Below are 27,728 nucleotides of genomic sequence, written 5' to 3' on the forward strand. Positions count from 1 at the left end.
TTTCAGGAATGATCACATTCTGGAACATTTTTATGAAGATTTGGTTAAACAAACAAAAGCAATTCAGCGTCGAGGAAAGGAACTAATAAGTATTCGGAAATTAAATGTTACGCGCTACAAACTGAATCAGATCACGTTGTAAGTGAATTTGGTTAGAAAACTATAATTTTACGTCCGTAATAGAAGAAGCGTATTGTTTTGCTGATTTCGAATAATGAAATTTTTTATATTGGATCTTCGTAAGATTTTTTTAGGCATTTTTTAAGAGTTTTTTTTTGAGAGTTAGAAATGCTTCGAATATCAAGATTAAATCAAATTCAAAGTTGCTCGATTCTCACCACCTGGTTTGTGTCTCCGCTAATGTTGCCAATCTTTTCGCCATTCTCCACGCTGTTTTGATTCTGATCTCGTCATGCGCTCTCCGAATCTCTCGCTCACTCCTCAGCCTCCTGCAGTAAACAAACTCAGCCTTCATCGACTCCACCACCCCGTCTAGCCAAGACCCAAACCACCCGCTCTGACCCGGCGCATTTCAGCTCGCAATCCCACCCTCGGCTGGAAATGTTCGCCGTCGCTGGTGTTCACTCGACAGTGTACAAATTGGTGGTGGAACCTACACATCTCCTACGGATGGCGCTGATACACGCAAGGTAAACACACAACAACGGACTTACGGTGGGCCGTTTTGGCGGTCCGCGAACCGCCGGCCACCCGGGGGACACGGTCCACTGTCGTCCGGAACGACCCGCTGGACGCGTCCGGGCCGTTTTGCGGGCTTAAAACGGCCCGAAACGCTCCTCTTTCCGCATGACTGATTTTCACGTCCGATTTGCATCCAATAATTCGGACTGGCAGGCGTTTTACCTCCCTTGTTGTCTCGTGTCCTCTGCTCTTACGAGACGAGATGAAGCGGATTCTGTGTTGTTTTGAGTGAGTTAAGTGTAGTGTAAAAATACTGTGAGTACTTCAGAGATTCAACCAACTTCAAATAGAAGTTCCCTTCAATTCATCGAAGAAAATCATTTTAAATCATGCGAAACGAAAAGTCGACCAAACTGCTTGGAAAGGACGGAGCCCACCACTCCGACCAAACGGCCAACCTTTTATAACCTCAACATTAGCATATCAAAGGGGCCAACCCGACTTAAGTCGAAGGATATCGAATTACAGCTTGAGACGGCGACGACCACGGTCAAGCTGCGAAGAATTCCTTTCCAAAGTGGCGGTTTAGGAGCAGCGTACACCCTGAAAAGGAGCAACATTGTCGTACACACAGCACAACAAAAAACGAACAATTCGTAATAGAATTTCAAAACGGTGCAGCACATGCGCGGTGAAGTGGAAAACGGGCGCGGAATTTAGCGACAGGAAGGTTGATTCCAGGCTAGACCAAATCAAAAAGGGACTTCTTCCAGCACTTACGCTAATTGATATGGGAAAAGAAGAGACACTCACGGAGGTGCTGCTGCGAGCCTATCGAATTGTAAATGAATTCCTGTACACGCAGTCCCTACTGTTTTACGCCTATGTCGGGATTTATATGCAGTGTGATAATGGTGATTTCAGTGAAAAGGATGTGATTTGTAAAACAGCAGTTATGGTAAATGAAAGGAAGAGGTCACGAATAAAAATGTGACATTGGTGAAGAAAGTGGAGACAGTTGGTGTTTAGGATGGCAGTCAATAAATTTATTTAAGTAACTGTATTATAACGTTCTACACTGCATTACTAAATTTGTTTTTGTTCCCACAAATTTCATATGAAGATCGAGTTTAAAAAAAGAACGCTGGATCAATTTACTACAACTCGAGCATTACAATTTATATGGCTAATGGGGGTTTGTAAACAAAAAGCTTTTCCTATACACTTCTAATGTAAACAACCACTGATTCGAGAAGGATAAACTCTTTGTTTACCAACTAACATTGGACCAATTACATTGTTTTGCTTGAGCTATACTATTTTCTGTCAAAATTTATATTTATGAAAAGAACAATAATCTACTAAACTCCTAAGATTTTGTAATGAAACATGATGCAAATGCAAATATCGTATTTTTTTCAGCACGTTCCTTATTTATCCAACTTGCTAAACCTTGTTGGATGAATCTATGAGACGTGCTGACGAAATATTTTTTATTATCAAACACAAACTTCAAAAAAAATGATAAAAATAAAAAAGAGTTGTCTGGTCTAAAACACAATAAAAGCATATTAAAGGTTTCAGATGAAGGTAAAAAGAAACCATATTTCTGATGATAAAATTGTGTGTTATGGAAAACATATATTTTAAGAGGCTATTTAACATTATTAGTTCATCAAAAGTGATTTGATTTTTTTTTTTGAAAATCTGTATCTCAATTAAGTAGGAATTTTTAAATCGATTTGATGTTTTCATTTCAGTTGTAGATTATGATCAATAAGATTTAAAAGGAGATGATTTTTATTGCTTTTTCACACACTCACACTTTCGAATACAAATACTTATATTTGAGGTACAGTTTTGCCCAGAGTTTACTCGATGAAAATTTATCCTACACGGAAAAAAATCAGTTCCCGTAATCGTGGATTGTGTTCATGAATTCGAGAACCACGAAGGAATTTATTCATGAGTATAGTGCATTTGCACTATAAACGTGAATATATTCCTTCGTGGTTCTCAAATTCATGAACATAATTCACGATTTTGAGAATTGACTTTTTTCCGTGTATCTTTTAAATCTGTTAATTTCCACAAAATTATTTTTTCCTGTTTTTTTCGTTAGGAGTTAATTCCATGTAGTTTTGGATTTAAATAAGAGCTTAAAACTTTAAACGCTGCTTGAAATTTGTTTCGTATGGAAATTGTCTACGAGGGAGGGGATGGGTGTGACTGAGATTTCAAAAAAGGTCCTCGTGGTTTATTTATGGTCCATATGAAAATTAAATCACTTAAAAAATTTCTACAAAATTTGCAATCATATTATAACAATATTGCAAAAACATAAAATAGGAGTAGTTTCTCGGTAATCCGATGCTTCGTTAAACTATCGATTATTTTTTTAACAATTCATTCAATATAAAAATTGTTGCAAAATTTGTATAAGTTAACCCTCTACTGCCCAAATTTTTTTTTCAATTTTTTTTATTTTTCCCGTGTTCAGGAGGTCATTTTGAGCAACTTTTGTTGTACGAAAAACTTTACTTCTCTTGTTTTATTTTTTTTTTGTTTCATGTTTAGTATTTTAATTTGCATTTATCTTGTTTAGTTTATGTTTGTTTTTGGTAGTATTTGGCCTATTCTACCACCTCCTATTATTACATTTTGCCTATCAATTTTTTTCATGTTTTTACAGTCACTTTTTCAATTTTTTGCTCGTTTTTCAAATTTTCGGATATAAAATGGCACCATTATCATTTAAGTCGTAAAAAAATGCGTAGAGGCCTAGTCTGCGACACTAAAATAGTAGTTTATGCAACAAGTTGCAAAAGTAGAACTTTTCAGCATTTATTTCGAAAAGTGTTGCTATTCGATTCTGTTATTTTTGGTACAGAAAAGTAAGCTATTTCGTCGTTCGAGAATGACAGGAAAAGTGAGTAGTTTCACGACGGAATTGCAAAAAAATTACTGCATACTTCTTTTTACTTAAAACATAGGAAATGTTAATTAAAAACACAGCCAAAGTAGACCCCTAAAAAAATTACATTTTTAAAAACATTTGCCATGTCACATAACACAAGTAAAACTTCCAACCCATAAATTTTCTAAAATTTTAAGAGTTCTTCTTTCCAATGCTTTTTAAAGATAAAATTGGTTGAAAATGGATTTTTGGCGATTTTTTAAATCGAAGCCCGTCTAAAGGCGGGGTTGCGTTGTAGAGGGGTAATGTATATTTTTTTATTTCAAAAATACTTTTTATTCACTAAACTACAGATTAAAAAAACATACACAAATTTTCTGTTCTACGAGATGGGTGTCAAACGATAAAAAAATTATAGATATTTCGAGTAGAATGGAGAAATTTAAAAAAAAATTGATAATTGTTTATTTGATAACAATTTGAAAATTATTGTATTTTTTCAGACATACTTTTTTTCACAAAACAACGCATTTTATTTGAAGTTTTTTTTTCGATCTTTTTCCTTTTTTTACTCTATGAATTTTGAAGATCTTTTAAAAGTGATTGTAGTTTTTCAACAATATTTTTTACATAAGTACGGATTTAAAAACAAAGCACGAATTTTTAGGTCTTTTTTTCAGGTGTTCAGTTACAATACATTTACATACATTTTGAAAATAGCTGCGCTTGATTTTTTTAAATACCTTTATTTTTACAAATCATCGCCTTTAAAAAAATCTCTAATTTAAAATTGCAATTCGAATGTTTAATTGTAGTAAAATTAGAAGACATTTTCAAAGCAATTGAATTTTGTCAAAAATACATTTTATTCACAAAAAAAAGTGGGTTAAAGGATCAACAATATGCAGTTCTTGAGAAAGGGATCGTATTTTTCTAAACTATTCTTATTTTTCATAAAACTAAAGTTCTCTTTTAAATTTGCGATACATTGAATTCCAAAGTTTATTTTCTGTAAGTTGACTTAGAAATTCTGAATATATTTTTCTTTGTAAAGTTCAGACAAAGGAACATTATTTTTCTATTCCACCACATGTTCCTACCGATACCACCGATAAAAAAAGAGGTTCAAACCAATAATATTTCGATTTTTTAATATTTTGTCCGTATCCAGGATTCCAGGTTATGTTGAGCATTTTTTGTTTGGCAAAAATCTTCTCGTCTCTTGTTTTGTGTTTCTTCTTCTTAATTTTTGTATTTTTATTTGTAATTATATGCATTCAAACCGTCAATTTGCCAATTTGTCTAGGCTGTACCTGTCTAGAGTCGTTTCTCTGCACCAAATAGTCACATTTAAAAGGGTAAAATAGAAATAAACACTTTTTTCAAGTCATAAGAAAACAATTTTAAAACAAATATAAATCTTGAGATGAACTATTGCTCAACTAAACAGTACTTTTACATAAAAAACATGGTAAAAAATATAAAACGTGCAATCAAGTATCGTAAACTTGTTGAAACTTTGGTTAATTATGTTTAAAAAAAATATTTTGCACTTTTTAACTTTATTTTTTGTTAAACTAGTGATTTGACGAAAATCGATTTTCTGTTTATTCCCTGAAAGTTCGACATTCCAGCATTTTTATTTCATTATAACTACACATCCTTATTTTAGCGTGATTTTTAAACAATTTCATTTCTTGATTCAATTTTATTTTTCTTAATTTGTGGTAAAACGATGGATACTAGATTTTGACTACAGATTCTTTTGGGATTTTTTCTAGAAAATGTAGAACCATTAAGAATCAGTTGGCCTAAATTTATATGTTATTTCTTCTTTGATAACATCCAGTGAGACAAATGTAAACATTTAATGTTATTCGCTCATTCCAATGGAAGTTAATGTTGTTCAACAATATTTAAATTTTTACATAAGAACGGATTTGAAAACAAAGCACGAATTTTTAGGTCTTTTTTCAGATATTTAGTTACAATATATTTACATACATTTTGAAAATAACTGCGCTTGATTTTTTTTAAATACTTTATTTTTACAAATTTTACAATTTTTTTAAATGATATTGAAAAAATCATCGATTTTTTCTAAAAATTATTCAGTTTTATTCTTGAAAAAAGTATTTAAAATGCATGTTTAACAGCCAGGAACCCATGTCTGAAATTCCGGTTACAGTTTGTATGGAATTCCAAATAGACTGTAACGGACAATTCAGGCATGGACTCAGATTGTTAATAACATCAAAAAATCAAATCAAATTATTCGCTCTACAGCATTGCCTTGGCGTTCTCGAAACTAAGTGTCCGAAGGCTTGATTGTTGAGGCAATTGCAAACCTCTTTTTACACCAAAGCTTCCATCCCCCGAGCAGGGGTAAATAACACGGGAATACCAAATTTTGGTATTACTTGAGCAAATAACAGCGACCAAAATGTGCCCTTGGTTGCCCAGTAATAGATGGTAAAATACCATGAAATCATACCAAAATCTTGTATGTGTAAGGGCACAACAATACCAAACCATGTTATTCCAAGGGTAAAATAATACCTCAAAATAAAACCATTTCAATACCAAGTTGAGGTCTTCTGGATTTTTGAACATTGCTTGAATACCAAAACTTGGTATTGCCATGGTTTAATTTTTAGGTATTCCCGCGCCCTTGGAAAATCATATTTTGGTATTCCTGTGGTCTTTCACATACATGATTTTGGTATGATTTGATGGTATTTTACCATCTATTACTGGGCAACCAAGATCACATTTTGGTCGCTGTTATTTGCTCAAGTAATACCAAAATTTGGTATTTTCATACAATTTTTAGTGCAGCAGTTGCAGTTAGTGAAAAAACGGAAATGATCCATATGCAACAGCCAAATCTACTCACCTGATGATTCCATGTTGTTCTTAGTGATATTCTTCACCACACCGAATGCATTTGTCATTGATGAACGGCCTGTGCATGAAGTTCTTGAAGATTCTGAAAAATAACAAGATTGAAAAATAAGTGTTATTAAAATAAAACTGGATTGAAATTAACCAAAATTCAATAATCTTTCGATTGGCTCGTTTTTCAAAGTATTTTTTTTTTTTCAAGTCATTTTAGCGCAAAATTTATTATCTTGTCCAAATTGGTAAAAAAAACCCATAGTTTCAGAGAAAATTGATAAAACACTTTAATACCAAAAGAATACCAAAATGTGCCATCCTGACTTAGAAAATTTTCCACAATTTCAAGTCATTTATGTAGGGGGTATATCAAAAATGTTTAATATCAAGTTTGAAATTTCCGGTTTTCAATGAAAGTATTCGCTTTGAGACATCATTTTAGTGCAAAATTAATTATTTTGTCAAAATTGGTCAAAATTTTCCCATAGTTTCAGAGGAATTTGATAAAACACTTTAATACCAAAAAAAATACCAAAATGTGCCATCCTGACTTAGAAAATTTTCAACAATTTCATGTCATTTCTTTAGGGGGTATATCAAAAATGTTTAATATCAAGTTTGAAATTTCCGGTTTTCAATTAAAGCATTCGCTTTGAGACATTATTTTAGCGCAAAATTAATTATTTTGTCAAAATTGGTCAAAATTTTCCCATAGTTTCAGAGGAATTTGATATAACACTGTAATACCAAAAGAATACCAATATGTGGTGTTCGACCATTGACAAATTCTGCCATTTTGCAATATCAAAACAATACCTTTAATTGGTATGATAGCACATTTTGCTCTTGCATAATCCTTAAGACAAATTTTAAAGGGTCCAGGAATACCAAAATTTGGTATTGATACCAGAGAAAGGTATTATTACGCATTTCCCTTGTTATTTACCCATGCTCGGGCCACCCCGGGATTCGAACTGACGACCTTTGGATTGTTATTCCAACTGCCTACCAGCGACTCCACCGAGGCAGGATCCAGGGAGACGACTATTACACCTGGACTGAGCTAACGACCTAACCGTTTTTTAGGTTAGTCCGGGGCCAACATTTACTTCCCGTCCGACGGAAGGCGTGATCAGACAAATCTCGTCTCAAAATTTGCCACCGGGACCTTCTGGGATCGAACCCAGGCCGACTGGGTGAGAGGTAATCACGCTTACCCCTACACCACGGTCCCGGCCAACATATCTTTCAACAAAAACAAAACAACTTTTGTTTAGACAAATGTTTCAAATCAAAAACCAATGTTAGCCGATAAGGTTCTAACTCTAACAAATTTCACAAACAGATAAATTTCCCTCCCTTCAAAATCAACTCAATGAAAGATGTTTGCAGGTACCTGTTCCAAATATCCCACCCACCCTGCACAGCAACCCTCGACCACAGACGCGTACTCACACGCACTCACACAGTATGCCATGATGAGGATTATCAGCTCGACGCGATCGTCCCGAAGGGAGCGAAAATCATCTGTCCACAGCAGATTTCATCATGGCACACTTCGACTCTGACTCTGACTTTGTACAATTTTCTTTCTCCCTCTCCCCCTTTTTCTCCAATCTGTACGGAACAGACCCCCGAATGTATGCTTTCCCCCTGTTGCCACCACGTGGTGGTGGTGGTGCTGGTGGTTCATCAAAATTCAACAAAATGATAATAACAATAACGATGGTTCCTCCCCCTGTAAGTATGCAACACGTCGTCGAAGACGACAAGAACCCCTCTTCGTGCAGCAGAAATGGCAAATAAATGCATTGAACAACTCTATTATTCGGTGAATTGCCGGAACCCGGGAGCACGTGGCTTCTCATTCTTTAGTTGGTTTGGTTTGACAAAAGTAGGAAAAAAAAAATCGAAAAGTGGATAATCTGCTTACAATGTTCTTCTTTTATCTCCCCCTTTTCTCGCACTCTATTAAAATCGCATTTTCACGGATTTGTAGCATGGATTACAAAAACGAAGGTAAAAGCCGGAAGGAACTTCTTTCTCAGTGGATTTTGGATGAGTTTATCGTATTATTTAACACTGATTTTATTTTGTTGAACATCCTTATGAAATACCGATTTGACAATAACCTAACCCCCAAAATTTAGGCCACAGCGGCGTCAACCAGCTGGGTGGCATCTTCGTGGGTGGCCGCCCGCTGCCCGACTCCACCCGACAACGGATCGTGGAGCTGGCCCACGCCGGGGCCCGGCCCTGTGACATTTCCCGGATCCTGCAGGTTTCCAACGGATGCGTCAGCAAGATACTGGGCAGGTAAGTACATTTGACAGTTTGTGAGCAAGGCGTCACCTTCAAGTTGAGTCACATTGAACTGCACGTCAACACTGTCAAAATCTTTCAGATACTACGAAACGGGCAGCATCCGGCCGCGCGCCATCGGCGGCTCCAAGCCCCGCGTGGCCACCCCCGAGGTCGTGCACCGCATCTCCCAGTTCAAGCAGAACTGTCCGAACATTTTTGCGTGGGAAATCCGCGACAAGCTGCTGAACGAGCGCATCTGCACGCCCGAGAACATCCCGAGCGTGAGTGGCTGTCATTTTTTTGTCTCAAAATGGCGGATTGACGTTTGTTTGATGTTTTTGTTTTCAAGGTATCGTCCATAAACCGCGTCCTGCGCAACCTGGCCGCCCAGAAGGAGTTTAGCAAGAAACCGCACGCACAAGAATCGTCGAGTGACGTCGAGTCCAGCTATCTGGCTGCGTCCGGAAAGTCGCTGAATGACAGTTCGCCCTTTTTGCACTACAAATATGGTGGCGCCGAAAATGGTAGGCGTCAAGGTTATTAACGATAAAATTATCAATTTTAAATTCTTTCTAAAATCGACTTGATTCAACCAAATTATGCTAAATTTTCAATGATTTCACTGAGAATATATTTTTTGAAAATGTAGTAAGTTTCACGGTATAAATACTCGAAATTGTTCACAAAGTACCGTATTATTAAAAAGAACTCAAATTTTCATGATTTACAATATGCGATGCAAAATTTTGTTTGCTTTTTCACTTCACTAGAGTTTTTTTTAAAAACACTAAAGTTTTCACAAATTACCTTATTTTTTCAAAAGTACTCAAATTATCAAAATTTACAATATGGGTATCAAGCGAAGCAATTTTTTTTTGCTTTTTCGCTTCACTAGAGTTTTTTTAAATACTAAAATTTTCACAAAATACCCTTTTTTTGAAAATACTCAAATTTTAAAAATTTGCAATATGTGTACCAAACGAAGCGAAATTTGCAAAAAAAAAAAATTTCACAAATACCCCAGTTACCAAATAATGTAAAATAAAAATTTTCACCTGATTCTTCATTGTTTGCCATGTATTTTCAATGAATAAACTAAGTTGACTTTTTTTTTCAAATATATCGGTAAACTTTCATTTTACAGGATTTTTAGCTTAGAGGGGTATTCTGGAGGGGTATTTTTAAAAAAGCATTTTTTAAAGTTTTCAGTTGATTGCACGTCTAATTTCATTGAAATGTTTAAGGTTTGCAATTGTACTTTGCAAAAGATTTGCACCGCCCTGTTTTTTTTGCAAATTTTTGCGTTGCATTTTTTTGGGTAAATTTCTTTTGTTGTTTTGCGTATTAAAAAAAAAACCTATTGTTAGAAATCTTTACATTTTATGAATTTTTGGAAGGCAAACAAACGTTGAACTACCTTAAATTTGTTTCAAGAGTTAGTTTGACGTGCCAAGGGTAGCCATGTGGAAGCCTAAGAACGACTCGTTGAATAATGAGGGAAGATGTAACAATCTTAAACCTTACCACTACAGCAGCCAAATTACTTTACAATTCATTCTTGATTTTCTTTTCATTATAGAAAATTCATATCCCTTCTGTTTAACTCTCCTTAACCTTTTTTGTATTTTTTACTGATTTTTTTTCCATTTTTTTGCTTTATTTTGTATTTTATATATTTTTTATACTATCATTTAAAAAAAATGTATGGTTCTGATATGTTTTTTTTATACCTTTCTTTTGTTATTTACTTTTGTCATTCTCTTTTCAAAGTATTTTTGTAATTTCTTTGGCTGCCTTAGATGATCCTTTTTTTTCTTTTATGATTTTTTAGTTATTTCCTATTTCATTTGTTAAAGAAATTTTAATTTGTGGTTTATTTTTCAGTTTGCTTTTGAAATTTTATTTTATATTTTTACAATTTTCTTTCGCAGTTTTCTTTTGTGATTTTCTTATGTACTTAAATTTTGTATTTTTCTCTGTAATTTCTTGTGTAATATGCTATCATTTTTATGGTTTTATTGTAATTTTCTTCATTTATAACTGTTTTTTGTATTGTTTTTTTTTCCTTTTTTAAGCCTGCTTTGTAAAAAATTTGTTTTATTGTTTTGTGTTTGCAATTTATTTTGTTTTCTTTTATAATTCTCTTTTTCAATTAGTTTTGGTTTTTTTTTGTAATTTCCTTGTGTATTCTAAAAGGACTGACTAGTGTTATTTTTGTTTATTTTTATTTACTTTTGTTTTTTTCTTGTTCTTTTGATATTTTCGTTTGTAAGTAACCTTTTTTATTTTCTTTTGTAATTATTTTGTTTTGTAGTTTTCTTTTTTATTTTGCTATTATATTTTCTTTTGTAATTGGATTTTATATTTTCCTTTTGAAGGTTTGATTTGTAATTTCATTTGGTGATTTGTTCTTTTGTTTTTTTTTGTGTTTTCAACTTTCTGTTGTGATTTTGTGATGATATTTGCTTTTGAAATTTTCTTACGTTTTTTAAATTTTCTTTTTAAATTTTCTTTTGCACATGACTCTGGTAAATTTCTTTTGTAATTTTCTTGTGTAATTTTTTTGTGATTTTCTTATGATATTTACTGTTGTAATTTTTTTCAAATGTTTTTTTTTTCAATTTTCTTATGTTATTATCTTTTGTAATTTCTAAGTTTTGTTTCGTTGTTTTCTTTTGTATTTTTTAAATGTCTTTTTCATTTTATTTTATTTTTCATTTTGTTTGATTTTTTATTACGTATTGTATATCATTGTGATATTTTTTATAGAATTTTCTTACTTAATTTTTTATATTCGTAATTTTCTTTAGTCATCTTTTTTTTGCTAATTTTGCTTTGTAATTTTCTATTGGGATCTTCTGATGATATTTGCTTTCTTCGTTTTTTTCAATTTTTATTGTTGTTTCTTTTTAGGTTAGGTTTTGGCTTTCGGTCTGTTTGGGGAATCAAAACACTTTTATGTTCTCTTCATCCGACGTTTCGACCCGTTTTGGGCCTTTTTCAAGGAATCTAGGGGTAGATTTATTGGGTAAGGCACAAAAACATAAAAATGTACACTTATGCTAGGCTTACCGAAATGGGAGTGTTTGTCGTTAGGGATGCTCCGTCAAGCACAGAACTGTCTGGTAGCGGGGTAATCTGTAGTTTCAGAAAACAAATAAATATTTCTAAATCTACAAATATTTTTCTCTCCGTGCACTCACGTTTCAGCGAAACTGGCCGCTATCCGGTATTCGCTCGTCATACGGGTTCGTTTCAACACGAAACGCGAGAATTTTTGGGGCACGGATAAATTCGACACACTTTCTACCATTGGCGCGCAAACTATGGCAATAAAACTCATTCTAGTGTGTGAGTGTGTTAAGGTGTTGGCATTATGTGTTAGTGTGTGTGTTGTCCCTACTGTTATTGTTTTTATTTATTTTGTTTTGGTTTTCTTCCTTGTGTATATGTTCTTAATCTCGTTCAAAATCCCGGCATATGCAGCATGCAGATTATCCGTGTCTGTCCGCTTGTTGACAGTATGTTGTGTGTTTTTAATGTGGCAACTCTCCAGGATCGGTAGATTGGCCCCCTTCATTGACCGATCTACAATTCGTACGGAGTCGATCCCGAACGAGTGGTCCATAGCTGCTACGTGACTCGTCAACGCCGACTTCTCTTTTGCCCAGCTGATCTCTGCGTCTGTGTTTGTGTATCCCTTCGCTTTCAGTTCTTGTAGTTGTTTTACATTTGATTTGTGTCCAGACATTCTTGTTTTCAGTTTTGTTGTTGTAATCCCAATATAGCAGGCATCACAATCGTTGCATGGTATAGCGTACACAACGTTGGATTGTTCTTGTATTGGTGTTTTGTCTTTCACCAGTGGTAGGAGGAAGCTACTGTTTTTGTGTTTTTGATGGCTATTTGTATGTTTGGGTATTCCTTGTGAAGTGTTTTTGTTATTTTCTGGGTGAGACCATAAATATTGGTGAGCGAGTAGAATATTGGTGTGTTATTCGTACTTGCGTCCATAGCTGTATCGTTCTCACTATTGTCTATCACTGTGTTGTTGTTTACCTCCTCAAACAGCTGATTTTGTGGTGTTCTGGAAATGACGCGGTTTATTAACGACTTTGGGTAGTCGTTGATCAGCAGGTGCTTGCGGATGATGTTTGCAGCGGTGTTGTGATCCAAGTTTGTTGACAACATCTTTACCCGCTTTGCGAAATTGAACGCGACGTTCAACTTGTGGTGTGGGGGGTGGTGCGAGTGGTAGTTGAGGAACCTTCCCGACGCGATCGGCTTCATGTACCATTCTGTGCGGACAGTTTGGTCTTCTTGCCTAACCAGAGTCATGTCTAAGAATGGGAGCCGTCGGTTTTGCTCAACTTCGACCGTGAACTGAATGTTGTTGTCCTGACTGTTGAAAACTTTTTTCACGTAGTCGATTTTATCAGCTGGGAGTGACAGAAACATGTCGTCAACATACTTTTTGATGTGAGGGATTGGAAAATTAACAGCTTCGAGGGCATGATCAATCAACTCCTCGGTTACGAGGTCAGCAATCGGCGATGATAGCGGGTTGCCCATAGCCGTTCCAAACTTTTGGATGTAGTATTCTCCGTTGAAAGAAAAATAGCTACGGTTGACGCAAAATTCTACGATCTCACAGAACATGTCCAAACAAATTGGTGTGTGCTCTTTGATCTTGTTCCATCGCTTGATAACGCTCTTCGTGACGAGTTCTAGTGGTATAGACGTGAACAGCGCTACGACGTCGAACGATACCAGTATGTGGCTGTTTGGTAGTGTGAGTGTGTTTACGTACCTACAAAACTCGAACGAGTTACGAATGTTGTACTTGCTGTCTATCGATTGCCGGATTACGTTGCCAATAGGGGGATGGCGTCGCTATTTTTAGACCACGTTTTCCACTTTTTCTCATCGAAACCGACTACTTTATCGACTTCATTTTGCTGGGCGAGATAGGACGCCGTCTATTTTTAGACGATGACTCAGCACTTTTCCACTCTTGCGCTTAAAAAAACCAGGTGGCAGCACGATGTAACGCCACGTCCCTATGTATTTCGAGAGCTCATAGGTTGGTGACGTCATACATGGTACAACAGGCCTCAATGGGAGTCCCTCCTTGTGGGCCTTCGGCTGGCCGTAGATCTTTGGGCACACTGCAGTATATGTTCGTAGTCGTTCTGGTTGTTTCGGTTTTAGGAGGTTGAGATCGTTGAGTCGTTTTACGATGTTGTTGTTTTCTTTCTCAAACCTTGATGTTGGATCTCTTTTCACCTTCTCGTAGGTACGGTCGTCGTTTAACAGCTGTTTCATTTTTTCGTTGTACACCTCCCTTGATAATACGACGGTTCTGTTTCCCTTGTCAGCTTTAAGGGCGAGCAGTTCGGGGTGTTGTTTGAAAAACGATCTTGTTTGGAGTTCGGCTTCCGTGTAGAACTTATTTGGTTGCAAGTCGGGGTTGTTGTTTTGCTAGCATTCAGGTAGTTTTGGATGTTGTTTGCTATCGCGCATCGAGCACGTTCTTGTAGGTCCGAGTCCTTGTTAGCTCGTACCACTGCTTCGGCGTCGGCGATCAGGTGGTAGAGAGGAGCTTCGAAAACGTTTTTGTGTGCTAGCGCAAATTTTGGTCCCAAGCTCAACAGCTCGAAGCTGTTAATTTTCCAATCCCTCACATCAAAAAGTATGTTGACGACATGTTTCTGTCACTCCCAGCTGATAAAATCGACTACGTGAAAAAAGTTTTCAACAGTCAGGACAACAACATTCAGTTCACGGTCGAAGTTGAGCAAAACCGACGGCTCCCATTCTTAGACATGACTCTGGTTAGGCAAGAAGACCAAACTGTCCGCACAGAATGGTACATGAAGCCGATCGCGTCGGGAAGGTTCCTCAACTACCACTCGCACCACCCCCCACACCACAAGTTGAACGTCGCGTTCAATTTCGCAAAGCGGGTAAAGATGTTGTCAACAAACTTGGATCACAACACCGCTGCAAACATCATCCGCAAGCACCTGCTGATCAACGACTACCCAAAGTCGTTAATAAACCGCGTCATTTCCAGAACACCACAAAATCAGCTGTTTGAGGAGGTAAACAACAACACAGTGATAGACAATAGTGAGAACGATACAGCTATGGACGCAAGTACGAATAACACACCAATATTCTACTCGCTCACCAATATTTATGGTCTCACCCAGAAAATAACAAAAACACTTCACAAGGAATACCCAAACATACAAATAGCCATCAAAAACACAAAAACAGTAGCTTCCTCCTACCACTGGTGAAAGACAAAACACCAATACAAGAACAATCCAACGTTGTGTACGCTATACCATGCAACGATTGTGATGCCTGCTATATTGGGATTACAACAACAAAACTGAAAACAAGAATGTCTGGACACAAATCAAATGTAAAACAACTACAAGAACTGAAAGCGAAGGGATACACAAACACAGACGCAGAGATCAGCTGGGCAAAGAGAAGTCGGCGTTGACGAGTCACGTAGCAGCTATGGACCACTCGTTCGGGATCGACTCCGTACGAATTGTAGATCGGTCAATGAAGGGGCCAATCTACCGATCCTGGAGAGTTGCCACATTAAAAACACACAACATACTGTCAACAAGCGGACAGACACGGATAATCTGCATGCTGCATATGCCGGGATTTTGAACGAGATTAAGAACATATACACAAGGAAGAAAAACCAAAACAAAATAAATAAAAACAATAACAGTAGGGACAACACACACACTAACACATAATGCCAACACCTTAACACACTCACACACTAGAATGAGTTTTATTGCCATAGTTTGCGCGCCAATGGTAGAAAGTGTGTCGAATTTATCCGTGCCCCAAAAATTCTCGCGTTTCGTGTTGAAACGAACCCGTATGACGAGCGAATACCGGATAGCGGCCAGTTTCGCTGAAACGTGAGTGCACGGAGAGAAAAATATTTGTAGATTTAGAAATATTTATTTGTTTTCTGAAACTACAGATTACCCCGCTACCAGACAGTTCTGTGCTTGACGGAGCATCCCTAACGACAAACACTCCCATTTCGGTAAGCCTAGCATAAGTGTACATTTTTTATGTTTTTGTGCCTTACCCAATAAATCTACCCCTAGATTCCTTGAAAAAGGCCCAAAACGGGTCGAAACGTCGGATGAAGAGAACATAAAAGTGTTTTGATTCCCCAAACAGACCGAAAGCCAAAACCTAACCTAAAAATTTATTGATACGGTCGAATAAACAGCAAGTTGTTTCTTTTGTTATTTCTTTTTGTGATATCTTCAAGATATTTTCTGTTGTATTGTTTTTTATTTTTTTTTTCAATTCTCTTTTGTTATTATGTAATATCCTTTTGTTAATTTTTGTTTCGTTGTTATCCTTTGTTATTTTCTTAGGTTGTCTTATAATGATGTTTTTATTTATTATTTTCTTTTTATGTTTTTTTCAACTTTTTTTTAAACGTATTGTAATGTATTTTTTTTTTGTTATTTCTTAACTTAATTTTCTTTATGTGTCAAATTCTTTCGTTATGTTCTTTTGTAACTTTTTAAGGATTTTTTTAATTTAATTTTCTATCAGTCCTTTTAGAATTTTGTTTTGTTGTTTTCGATGGTTGTTTTCAAAGTAATCATCGCTTGACTTTTTGTGCTACCTTTTTGTATTTTTTTTTTTGCTGAAATTACGAAATTTCTTTTGTTTTTTTTCTGTTTTTTTTTGCTTTTGTTGTTATCTTACCTAATTTTCTTGCAAAATTTTTGCTTTCATTTTGTTTTTAAAATATCTTTTGTAATTTGTTTTTTTTTTATATTATGAAGGGACCATCCACAAACCACGTGGAAACTTTTTTGGAATTTTCAACCCCCCCCCCCTCCTCATGTACAATTTTCCATACAAAAAAAATCTTTTTTCTATCGAGCGTGGACAATCGCAAACAACCGCCCCCCCCTCAAAGTGCCCACGTGGTTTATGAATTGTCCCAAATTTTCTCTAAGGGTCGTTAAAGTGGATTGTTTGTTTTTTGGGTAATTATCTTTTATAATTTCCATTTGTGAATTTCATATTAATTTTCATAAGTTTCTTTTTTAGATTCTTTGTAGAATTTTGTTGTTCTTCGAAGATTTTTCTTGTAATCTTCTTTTATTTTTGAACTCATAATATTTTTGTAATTTTTGTAAGTTTTGTTGTTGTTATTTCCTTATTTAATTTTATCTATGTCTATTTTTCAGCATTTTGGATTCGTCTGTACAAATAAAATAGACAGTTAACTTGCATTTATTTGGTCAAATAATTTTATATCTTAAATAATTTTGGTTTAGGCACTGTACATAAAAGCATTGTGGTTTGTTAACTTTTAATGTCTAGTTCCTAGCAAATGAGACAGAGCTTTGAATTTTGTAGAAATATTTCAGCATAGAATCGAAAAAAGTGTTAAAGTGTTATACAAGATTGCTTTTTTAGATTGTATTTTATAAAAATTATAGTTTTTAACAAAAAAAATAAATCTAAAGATCATAAAAATTTCACTTCGTTTGATACCCATATTGCAAAAATATGACAATTTGAATACTTTCGAAAAATATGGTATTTTGAGAACAGTAATGACTATTTATACTTTGAAAAATTAAATACGATTGAGTTCGTTATCGGCGATAAGATCTAGACGATAACGATAACCATTATCGTTAACGTTAGACGATAATATTTTCGACGATAATTTATCGGTCTACAACCTTTCTAGGCTGCGTGCAGAAATCTGTTGAACATCCAGCTAATTTCGCTTTTTTTCGCCAGATATCAAACCGTCGTCGGCCGGTCCGTCGGACGAAAACAAGGGCTCTTTCGGCAAGCACTGCTTCACCAACTTGGACTCGCCGGTGGGGCTGGGAACCGCCGGCGGAGGTCTCAAACCGTCCCCTCAACAGCAGCAGCAGCAGCAACAGCAACAACAACAATCAGCGCAGGTCAACTTTGACTCGGACTCGGAACGGCTCAGCCTGAAGCGGAAGTTGCAGCGCAATCGGACCTCGTTCACCGTCGACCAAATCGAGTACCTGGAGAAGGAGTTTGAGCGGACGCACTACCCGGACGTGTTCTCCCGGGAACGACTGTCTTCCAAAACCAATCTACCTGAGGCGCGGATCCAGGTGAGTCTCTGGTTTGATTTCCGGAACAAACTGATCCGTCTCTCCACGCTTTCAGGTCTGGTTCTCCAACCGGCGCGCCAAGTGGCGCCGCGAGGAGAAACAACGCTCCCAGGCGGCATCCGAGGGCACTTCCGTGGCGGTGTCGGCAACTCCCGCACCCCCCTCCGGAGTGTCCTCATGCATGAACCTGACTTCGCCGCTCGTCTCGCAGCACGTGTACGACTCCAACATGTGCGTCGAGGACTCCAACAGCAATTATCTGAGCAAGAGCTACCCGCTGGAACCGGGCGCGTTCGCCGGCCTCGATCCGATGAAGTCTCCCCAAGGGCACCAGCAACAGCAACATCAACAGCAGCAGCAACAGCAACAACAACATCCTCAAACCCATTCACCAATGTCCTTCAAGCTGTTTCCCTCGAATCTTACCGGATCGGGTGGTGGTGGCGGAGGCAGCGGCTCCGTAACACCCGGAACCGGCGTGCTGCACGAGCCCAACCTGATGGACGCGGTGGCCCTGTCCAACAACGCCGGTTTCGCGCCCCCTACCTCGGACGACAAGTCCCTGTACAACCACTTTGCCTACGCGGCGGCCGCAGCCAACATGCACCACACGGCTGCGTACTCGGCCGCCGCAGCCGACCATCACCACCACCACCATCATCACCAGTCGGCGGCGGCTGCGTCCTACAACGGGATGTACCTCAAGAACCAGCTGTACAACCTGCCGACGAACGCCGTGTCCGGCGTGCTCAGCTTCCAGTCGACCCTCGACTGGAACAAAAGTTAATGGTAAGCGTCCCGAGGCCAGGACGCAGCCAAAGGTCTCTTCCCCTGCTTCACGAGATGACAATTGCCATAACATGATTTGCCATAAATGGAAAAGAAAAAAAAAACCGACCGACATTATGGTGCACTCTTTGATCTATTCTCTCACCAACACAAACAAACATATGAAAAGGTAAACAAACAAACATGGTGAATGTTGACGAGACACAAAATATTATATATTATTATTATTATTAACTATGAAATGAAACACAAACGTGATCAGTTTTTACTACAAGTGATGGTTGTCCGTACTTATTATACATATTATAGCCAGGAGGAAACACAGAGGTGGGTACGAAAAAGTATTATTTTTTGCGTCTAAACTACGTCATTATAACACACACACTCACATTATATATGAAACGCTGTGACACAACATAATGTAAACAAAAAAAAATCGTAATGACAAGTAAACAATGTGTTAGGAAAATTGAATATTTTAAAACGATGAACGGGTGAGAAAACCCAATTTGAAGAAGTATGCATACAAAAAGAAAAACACTCTTATTGAAAATGTAGAACAATATATTCGCATCAGCTCTCTCGTGCGAGTGCGCGGAGAGCAGTAAATGAAACTGGAATGTACAATAAAGTGACAAGAAGAAAGTAAAAAAAAAACATTATTATTGAAAAAAAAGGACGACTGCGTCCATTTTAAACAAATCGGGGATGTTGTTTTTGTTTGGAAAGAAAATGACCATTGACATAATGGCGATTTGAAATCGAAAAATAACAATATTTCAAAAATAGAAAAAAAAACAAACAAATATTATATTGCCAAAAAGATCGAATTTGTAAAAAAGACCCAAATCACCAAAATGAAAAAAATAACCAAAATGATCAAAATAACCAAAATAACAAAAAATGTCAAGGCAACTAAAATGACCAAATTAAGCCAAATGACCAAAATGACCAAAATGATAAAAATGATCAAAATGAACAAAACCATCAAAAACACCAAAATCAACAAATTCACCAAAGTGTCCCAATTCACCAAAATCACCAAAAGCACCAAAATAACCAAAACGACCAAAATCACCAAAATCACAAAAATCATGAAAATGATCATAATCACCAAAAATTACCAAAGTCACCAAAATCACCCAAATCACCAAACTAACCAAAATGACCAAATTGACCAAAATCACAAAAAGACCAAAATCACAAAAATACCAAAATCACCAAAATGACCAAAAACATCAAAATTACCAAAATCACCAAAATCACCAAAATGACTAAAATGACAAAAATCACCAAAATCACCAAAATGACCAAAATCACCAAAATGACCAAAATCACAAAAAGACCAAAATCACCAAAATCACCAAAATGACCAAAATACCCAAATGACCAAAATCACCAAAATCACCAAAATGACCAAAATCACAGCAATCACCTAAAAGCACCAAAATGACCAAAACCACCAAAATAATCAAAATGACCAAAATCACAAAAATTACCATAATCACCAAAATGACCAAAATGACTAAAATCACCAAATTGACCAAAGTGTCCAAAATCACCAAAATAACCAAAATGACCAAAATCACAGCAATCACCAAAAAGCACCAAAATCACCAAAATGACCAAAACCACCAAAATCACAAAAAGACCAAAATCACCAAAATGACTTAAATGACAAAAATCACCAAAAAGCACCAAAATCACCAAAATGACCAAAACCACCAAAATAATCAAAATGACCAAAATCACCAAAATTACCATAATCATCAAAATGACCAAAATGACTAAAATCACCAAATTGACCAAAGTGTCCAAAATCACCCAAATCACAAAAATGACCAAAATGACCAAAATCATCAAATTGACCAAATTCACCAAAATCATCAAAAAGATCAAAATCATAAAAATCACCAAAATGTCCAAAATCATCAAAATCACCAAATTCACCAAAACGACTAGAATGACCAAAATCACCAAAATGGCCGTTGTCACCAAAATGACCTGAATGACCAAAATGACCATTATCACCAAAATCATCCAAATCACAAAAATTACCAAAATTACCAAAATCATCAAAATTACCAAAATCACCATAATAACAAAAATCACCAAAATAACCAAAACCACCAAAATCACCCAAATGACCAAAATCACCAAAACGACCAAAATCATCAAAATCACCAAATTCACCAAAACGACCAATATCACTAAATTCACCAAAATCACTATAATCACCAAAATCACCAAAAACACCAAAATCACCAAAATAACCAAAATGATCATAATCACCAAAATGACCAAAATCACCAAAACCACCAAAATGACCAAAATCACCAAAATCACCAAATCGGCCAAAATGACCAAAATCACTATAAAAACTAAAATCACCAAATTGACCAAAATGACCAATATCACCAAATTCACCAAAATCACTATAATCACCAAAAGCTCCAAAATCACCAAATACACCAATATCACCAAAATAACGAATATCACCAAAATCACCAAAATCACAAAAATGTCCAAATTCATCAAAATGACCAAAATCACCAAAATGGCCAAAATCACCAAATTGACCAAAATGACCAACATCACCAAATTCACCAAAATTACCAAAATCACCAAAATTACCAAAATAACCAAAATGATCATAATCACCAAAATGACCAAATTCACCCAAATTACCAAAATGATTAAAATGACCAATATCACCAAATTCACCAAAATCACTATAATCACCAAAAGTACCAAAATCACCAAATACACCAAAATCCGCTTCGTAAGCGGATTCGTCCGCTTTGTAAGCGGATGATTCTGGGTTCGATTCCCATCTGCTGCAACCATCCATCGGATGAGGAAGTAAAATGTCGGCCCCGGCCTTGGTTGTTAGGCCGTTAAGTCATTCCAGGTGTAGGAGTCGTCTCCATGCCATAAGTACTAACAACACACCAAACCAAGCCTGCTCCGGTGGAATCGCTGGCGGCGGTTGGACTCGCAATCCGAAGGTCGTCAGTTCAAACATGTTGAGTACCCCTCGTTTGAGTACTAGTCAAATGACAGCACAAATACATGTAACGCGCGTTCTCTAAATTACCTTAAATAAACGAGCTTGTGCTCTATTCGGCCTCTTTCAACGCTGAAACTCCAACTGATAACAGCTCGTCTTTTCCTGCTCCGCAAATCACAACTTCAACGCTTTCCCCGGTTATATTAAGTGGCGACGAGGATGGGATAAAGGTGTAATTTTTTTTTTACTAAGCGACCATTTTGTGGCTCGTTCTGTGGGGAGCGTTCGTTGAAGTTAGCGGAAATATCCGGCGGATTTGTGGTTCTGAGAGTGAGGTGAAGAATCAGCAGCACGCGGCAAGCATTCGGCATCGACGGAACAAATCGGGCGGCCATCGAGCGGTGAATTGCCGTGGGGATTTTTTTTCTCTGGTTTCGGTGGCGTTTGGTGCTGAAATTGGTGCGCTATTTTATGGTGAATCGGACGGCTATTGTGAGCAGCAAGCAACTCCGTGGTTTGGCGGCATTCCAGAGCGCAACGCTGACGGTGGATTCGGTGTGCTAATCGGGCGGAACCGGCAGGAGGAGAACAAAAGAGGGCGGAAAGGCGGTCGCTGGCGAAAATTTCTGGATCAAGTTCAAGGTCGGGACGCCATTTTGGACGCCGGCTGGTCGACGACGCGGCGCGCGTTGGTCTTTTTGTTCGTTGAGAGCTGCATCACAAGGTAAGGGCGATTGGGGCCAAATAAGCTCTTTTGCCATTTATATTTAAAAAAGTGAAATTCTAGGCAGTATCACTAAGGAATTTTTGTATCGACATTTGGTGTACTAATATTTGAACATTTTGCCGTGTGATCGTAAGTGTGTGTGATTCTTTTGTTCGTGAAGAACAAAAGGTCTAAATTTTATTCAAATTTTAAGAGAGTTTTCTTCTTTATTTCATTAGTGGGCCGAATAACCAAGGTGGAGTTTCTGCTAATTCATTAGTGCAAACTTCAGTTCCGCGGGCCGGAGAACTCCTGTGCTGGTGCGCGAGTCGCTGGACGAGTTTTGCAGCGAAGGTTGAGTTATTTTCGCTGGCAAAGGCCGGGAAGGGATCGGTGAGTGAAAAGCTATTTTATATTGATCCCTGGACTTGCAGTAATTGAGATATTTGTATTTTTCTTTTATTTTGTTTTCTTTGGGAAATTTGAAGTTTGAACTTTTTTTTACCTGATTTTTGATACCAAGACATGGGTTCAAACGGGTTAGCTACCTCTATTGAGATGTTTAGAAAGGGTACGTCATTTACGGACTGGTCCGATCGATTGGCCTATAACTTTCACGCAAATCAAGTTGCGGCTGATCGCCAAAAGTCGCATTTCATGACGATTTGCGGACCGTTTCTTTTTTCTCAATTAAAGCTGCACTACAGCAAAGATGAGCTGGATAAAGCCACTTATGCTGATATTGTGTTAAAATTGAAACAAAAATTGGACAAAACGGAGCCGGACTTAGTCCAACGCTTTCGTTTTAGTCAGCGAAACCAGCAACCTGATGAATCCAATGAGGATTTCGTGCAGGCGGTCAAGATGCAGGCGGAATTCTGTGGTTTTGGGGCGTTTAAGGACGTGGCCATTATGGACAGGGTCCTGGCGGGTCTTCTTGACGGGAATCTCAAAGAAAATTTGCTGAAGGAGGAAGGTTTGACTTTGGACAAGATGGACAAGTTCATCACAACATGGAACATAGCAAAACAAAACGTTAAAGCGTTAAACAATCAACCTGGAGGATCTCAATTGGGACAGTACAGTTACTTTACACCAGAACAAATTCATTACATTCAAAAGACAACAACACAAAGACAAGGGTCTTCACGGTATGGAAATTACAGACAAAATGATGGGTTGCAAGGGCAAAATTTTCCAGAAAGGCGAAACAATTCCAGATTTCAGCCTTATAAAAACTACAATTCTGATTCTCAAGTTTACACTAACCAAACACAACAACAAAGGTATTTTGACAAAAGCTATGATAGGAGATATCCTCAGACTAGAATTTCGTGTGATTTTTGTGGGAAAATGGGTCATTCTAAGCAAAATTGCTTCAAACTTGATTACTTTAACAGACAATTTGTGAATTTCATGGGTGAGAGTACTGCAGATGATTATTCCTGCAATGAAGGTGGTGAAATTGAGTACGCAAATGCGGAAATGTTCAACCAAATAGAAAACTTTCAAGATAATAACGACCAATGCATGAAAATTTTTACTGTTTTGAACACAACATATGTTAAGCTGGATGAAACACAAATAGAGGACCAAATGGTTGATTTTGAAGTTGATGATAGTTGGTTGTTGAATGACAGCAAATTTTCTATACCAATTGATGATGATAGTTATGCTGACATTGAATTGAAAAGTTTGTTTACCCCGAACTGGGAGGATGATTCGATTTTTGATTTGAACGATTTGTTTGATAAAACTTGTTATAATATTGATGAAAATTGTGTTGATGCCCTGAATTGGGATGAAAATTTGTTTTGTGGTTTTGGATTTTTACATGATGAGAACATGGAAGGTGGTGAATGTGAGAATGTAGGTTTTAATGAACTTTTAGCAGATGTCAGCGTGAGTTTTGAAGGTGCCCCAAATTGGGAAGAAAATGTTGTGAGTGGTTTGAATAATTCATTTTTGTATGACGATGTTTTGGATGTGAAACAAGATGTGATGTTGGAAAATAACGTGGGTTCGATTGAACATAATTTTGATACCAAAAGGAATATTTCAAGCAATGCAATAGCAGCAAATTTATATTATACCTCAAATTGGGAAGACAGTGACAATTTTGATTTGGAATGTTTATTTACTAATGTTAACTCGAATCAAGCAAATCTTGATAACTGTGAGAGTTCGGACAAAAAGCTGTTGATTGGCAATGATGGTTGTGGAATTGAGTGTTGTATTGATGATGTTCAGAATTTGATTTTAACCCCAATTTGGGGAATGTTTCAAGAAAGTTCGGAAAGTGTTTGTTTTGAAAAAGTATTATTTGACGAAGTTTCTGAGATGTCAGGGCGAAAAGGTAGTAGTTTGAGTTTAAAGCTATGTAAATCTAATTTGAAAAACGAGTATGATATGCAAAACATTGAATTGATGATAATATTTTTGATTATGATTGCTATAATTGTTTGCCAAAATGGGTTTAAAGCTATACAAAATTCGTTGTTTCTGTACGAACTGATGACTGAAATTTTGACGAGCATTGCAAATTTGCAATTTATTTTGATTTTGAGTAAAGGATGTGCTAAAAAGTTAGACAATCGCTTTGTTGACGATTTTTGTGGTCGGCATGATCAAAAATTTGTGGACGATTGCTGGTTGTTAAATGACAAAGTTGGCAAACCGCTATATTTGCAAAGCGGGAAATTGAAATGTTTACAAGTCATCTATGCCAAATCATTAAATCTGTTTTTGGAAAGTCATATTTGGTACACAATTGAGAAACAACAAGTGTTGGACAGGAATCTTATTAAAAGCATCAAACCAAAGCTGTTGGTTTGTTTGCTTGAATGTAATTGTTTGCTGGACAGTTTGGCAATAGTCATTGTGTTATTCATATTTTTGAGATTAGTTTTCTCAATTTGTTTGCTAAGAAACCTTATTCGCGGGCTGACGAAAGTGACGAATGGAGAATTCCATAATTTTAGTTTGTTGGTCATTTGTTCAATTCAGTTCATTAATTTTATTCAAGACGATGATTGTCTGTCATGGAAATTTAGTTTAATTTCAAATAGTTGTGTGTGCAATGGTACATTGAATGAAAAGCAAATTATAAACAAGTTAAACTATAGCATACCTAAAACTAAAACTTTTCAAGAGAAGTGTTTGACAGATGATCAGATAGTAGATGTGGAAACTCAATGGTTTCAATGGAAACTTTTTGAAAGGGTGGTGAATGAGGTAGTCTCTTTAACTTGGGGCATACCTAGCATATATTTTCATAAAATAAATCAAAATATCTTGATTCCATGCATTGTTTGCATTAATTCTCAATCAAAAATCCACAATAGTGATGAATTACTTGTTGTTTCAAGGTCCATTGGCTTTGTTCACAGGCTGATATGCTGGATTTCTGTCCTGAGTTTTAGAGTTGTTATTACAGTTTTCATTATAAATTTCCTAAAACAATTTTATTTGTATTTTAAACAGATACTCATTCAACACGGTTCCCAGTGTAGCGAAGACAAGAAAGCGCGATGGCGGCTAGTAGCACGAACCGTCGTGTTGTGGACTCGAAGGAGATGTGCTGTTCGTGGTGACTGGCAATCAAAGAGGTTGCTGGTGGAGTGCAGCAAACGAAATGACCTTCTACTGAAGACGAAATGCGAAACGACATGGAGATTTCGAACGAGGACACTTGTGGTGCTGGATGCGGCAGATACCGTCCGTTTAGGGGTGTCTCTGAACGGAAAGGAACAAAACGTAAAAAACGCAAAAAGTGACTATTTTAAATTCCTGAACAATATTTTCATTCGAATAGTACAAAAAGTTGTATTAGATTTTGGTTGATTCATAACCTTGCTTTATATACATTACTTTGTTATCATTTCATTAATGAGTTCGATTAACTTTAGTTTTAAGCAAAGGGGGAAGGACTGTTGAGTACCCCTCGTTTGAGTACTAGTCAAATGACAGCACAAATACATGTAACGCGCGTTCTCTAAATTACCTTAAATAAACGAGCTTGTGCTCTATTCGGCCTCTTTCAACGCTGAAACTCCAACTGATAACAGCTCGTCTTTTCCTGCTCCGCAAATCACAACTTCAACGCTTTCCCCGGTTATATTAAAACACTGGGGTGGAAGGTTCCTTGGAGTAGAAAGAGGTTTGTGTGCTCTCCCCATTCAAGCCTTCGGACTCCTAGGTTCGAGCAGAAACTTGCACTAGAGACCACAAAAGACCCGGGGGTCGTTAATGTGGATGGTTTTTTTTATTTTGACCAAAATCACCAAAATAACGAATATCACCAAATTCACCAAAATCACCAAAATGACCAAAATCACAAAAATGTCCAAATTCATCAAAATGACCAAAATCACCAAAATGACCAAAATCACCAAATTGGCCAAAATGACCAAAATCACCAAAATCACCGAATTGGCCAAAAGACCAAAATCACCTAAATGACATTTTCACTTAAATCATCAAAACGACCAAAATGACCAAAACCACCATGGTTTCCATCACCAAAATCACCAAAAATGACAAAAATTACAAAAATTATAAAAAATTACAAAAATATTAAAACTGTCAAAAAATGACAAACAAAAAACAAACCATCCACATTAACGACCCCCGGGTCTTTTGTGGTCTCTATTGCAAGTTTCTGCTCGAACCTAGGAGTCCGAAGGCTTGAATGGGGAGAGCACCCAAACCTCTTTCTACTCCATGGAACCTTCCACCCCAGTGTTTGAACTGACGACCTTTGGATTGCGAGTCCAACCGCCGCCAGCTGTTCCACAGGAGTAGGCTTGGCGACTCCTACACCTGGAATGACTTAACGGCCTAACAACCAAGGCCGGGACCGACATTTTACTTCCTCATCCGATGGAAGGTTGCAGCAGATGGGAATCGAACCCAGAATCATCCGCTTACAAAGCGAACAGCGTAACCATTTGGCCACGCACTGCGCACTGCTCAAAAATGACAAAAAAATACAAAAATGACAAAAATCACCGAGATGCGAAAATGACAAAAATTGAAAAACAACTAAAATGACCAAAATGGCCAAAATGACAAAAATGACCAAAAATGACAAAAATGACGTAATTGAAGAAAATATCAAAAATAGGTTCGATGGACAACATATGTCTCAAATGCGAATATATGCAAAAATTGAAATCGTGAATATAAAAATTGCAAAAACAAAACAAAATACTACGCGAAAGAGATTGAATGAAACTCTTGTTGGGAATTTTCATTTCGGAATTTAAATCAAACAAACAA

General features: G+C 36.8%; 2 protein-coding genes across 3 annotated transcripts; both read left to right on the forward strand.

Moving 5' to 3' along the window:
- The first annotated feature begins 567 nt into the window (after positions 1-567).
- On the forward strand, positions 568-19,389 carry LOC6038320 (paired box protein Pax-6). Of its 2 annotated transcripts, XM_038267013.1 has the most exons (7): positions 568-650; positions 8,457-8,476; positions 8,608-8,773; positions 8,862-9,042; positions 9,111-9,285; positions 17,591-17,943; positions 17,999-19,389. In XM_038267013.1, the coding sequence occupies exons 1-7, from the start codon at positions 631-633 to the stop codon at positions 18,728-18,730; spliced, it is 1,647 nt and encodes a 548-aa protein (XP_038122941.1). In that variant the 5' UTR covers positions 568-630; the 3' UTR covers positions 18,731-19,389. The 2 variants fall into 2 exon arrangements, with proteins under 2 accessions (XP_038122941.1, XP_038122940.1); XM_038267012.1 differs by lacking the exon at positions 568-650 and having other exon boundaries at positions 7,713-8,476.
- A 5,047-nt stretch (positions 19,390-24,436) lies between these two features.
- Positions 24,437-25,842, forward strand: LOC119771128. The gene is made up of 3 exons (XM_038266536.1): positions 24,437-24,572; positions 24,621-25,701; positions 25,838-25,842. The coding sequence occupies exons 1-3, from the start codon at positions 24,450-24,452 to the stop codon at positions 25,840-25,842; spliced, it is 1,209 nt and encodes a 402-aa protein (XP_038122464.1). The 5' UTR covers positions 24,437-24,449.
- Positions 25,843-27,728: the final 1,886 nt, after the last annotated feature.

The sequence above is a fragment of the Culex quinquefasciatus genome, chromosome 1 (genome assembly GCF_015732765.1).
Source record: "Culex quinquefasciatus strain JHB chromosome 1, VPISU_Cqui_1.0_pri_paternal, whole genome shotgun sequence".
Lineage (NCBI taxonomy): Eukaryota > Metazoa > Arthropoda > Insecta > Diptera > Culicidae > Culex > Culex quinquefasciatus.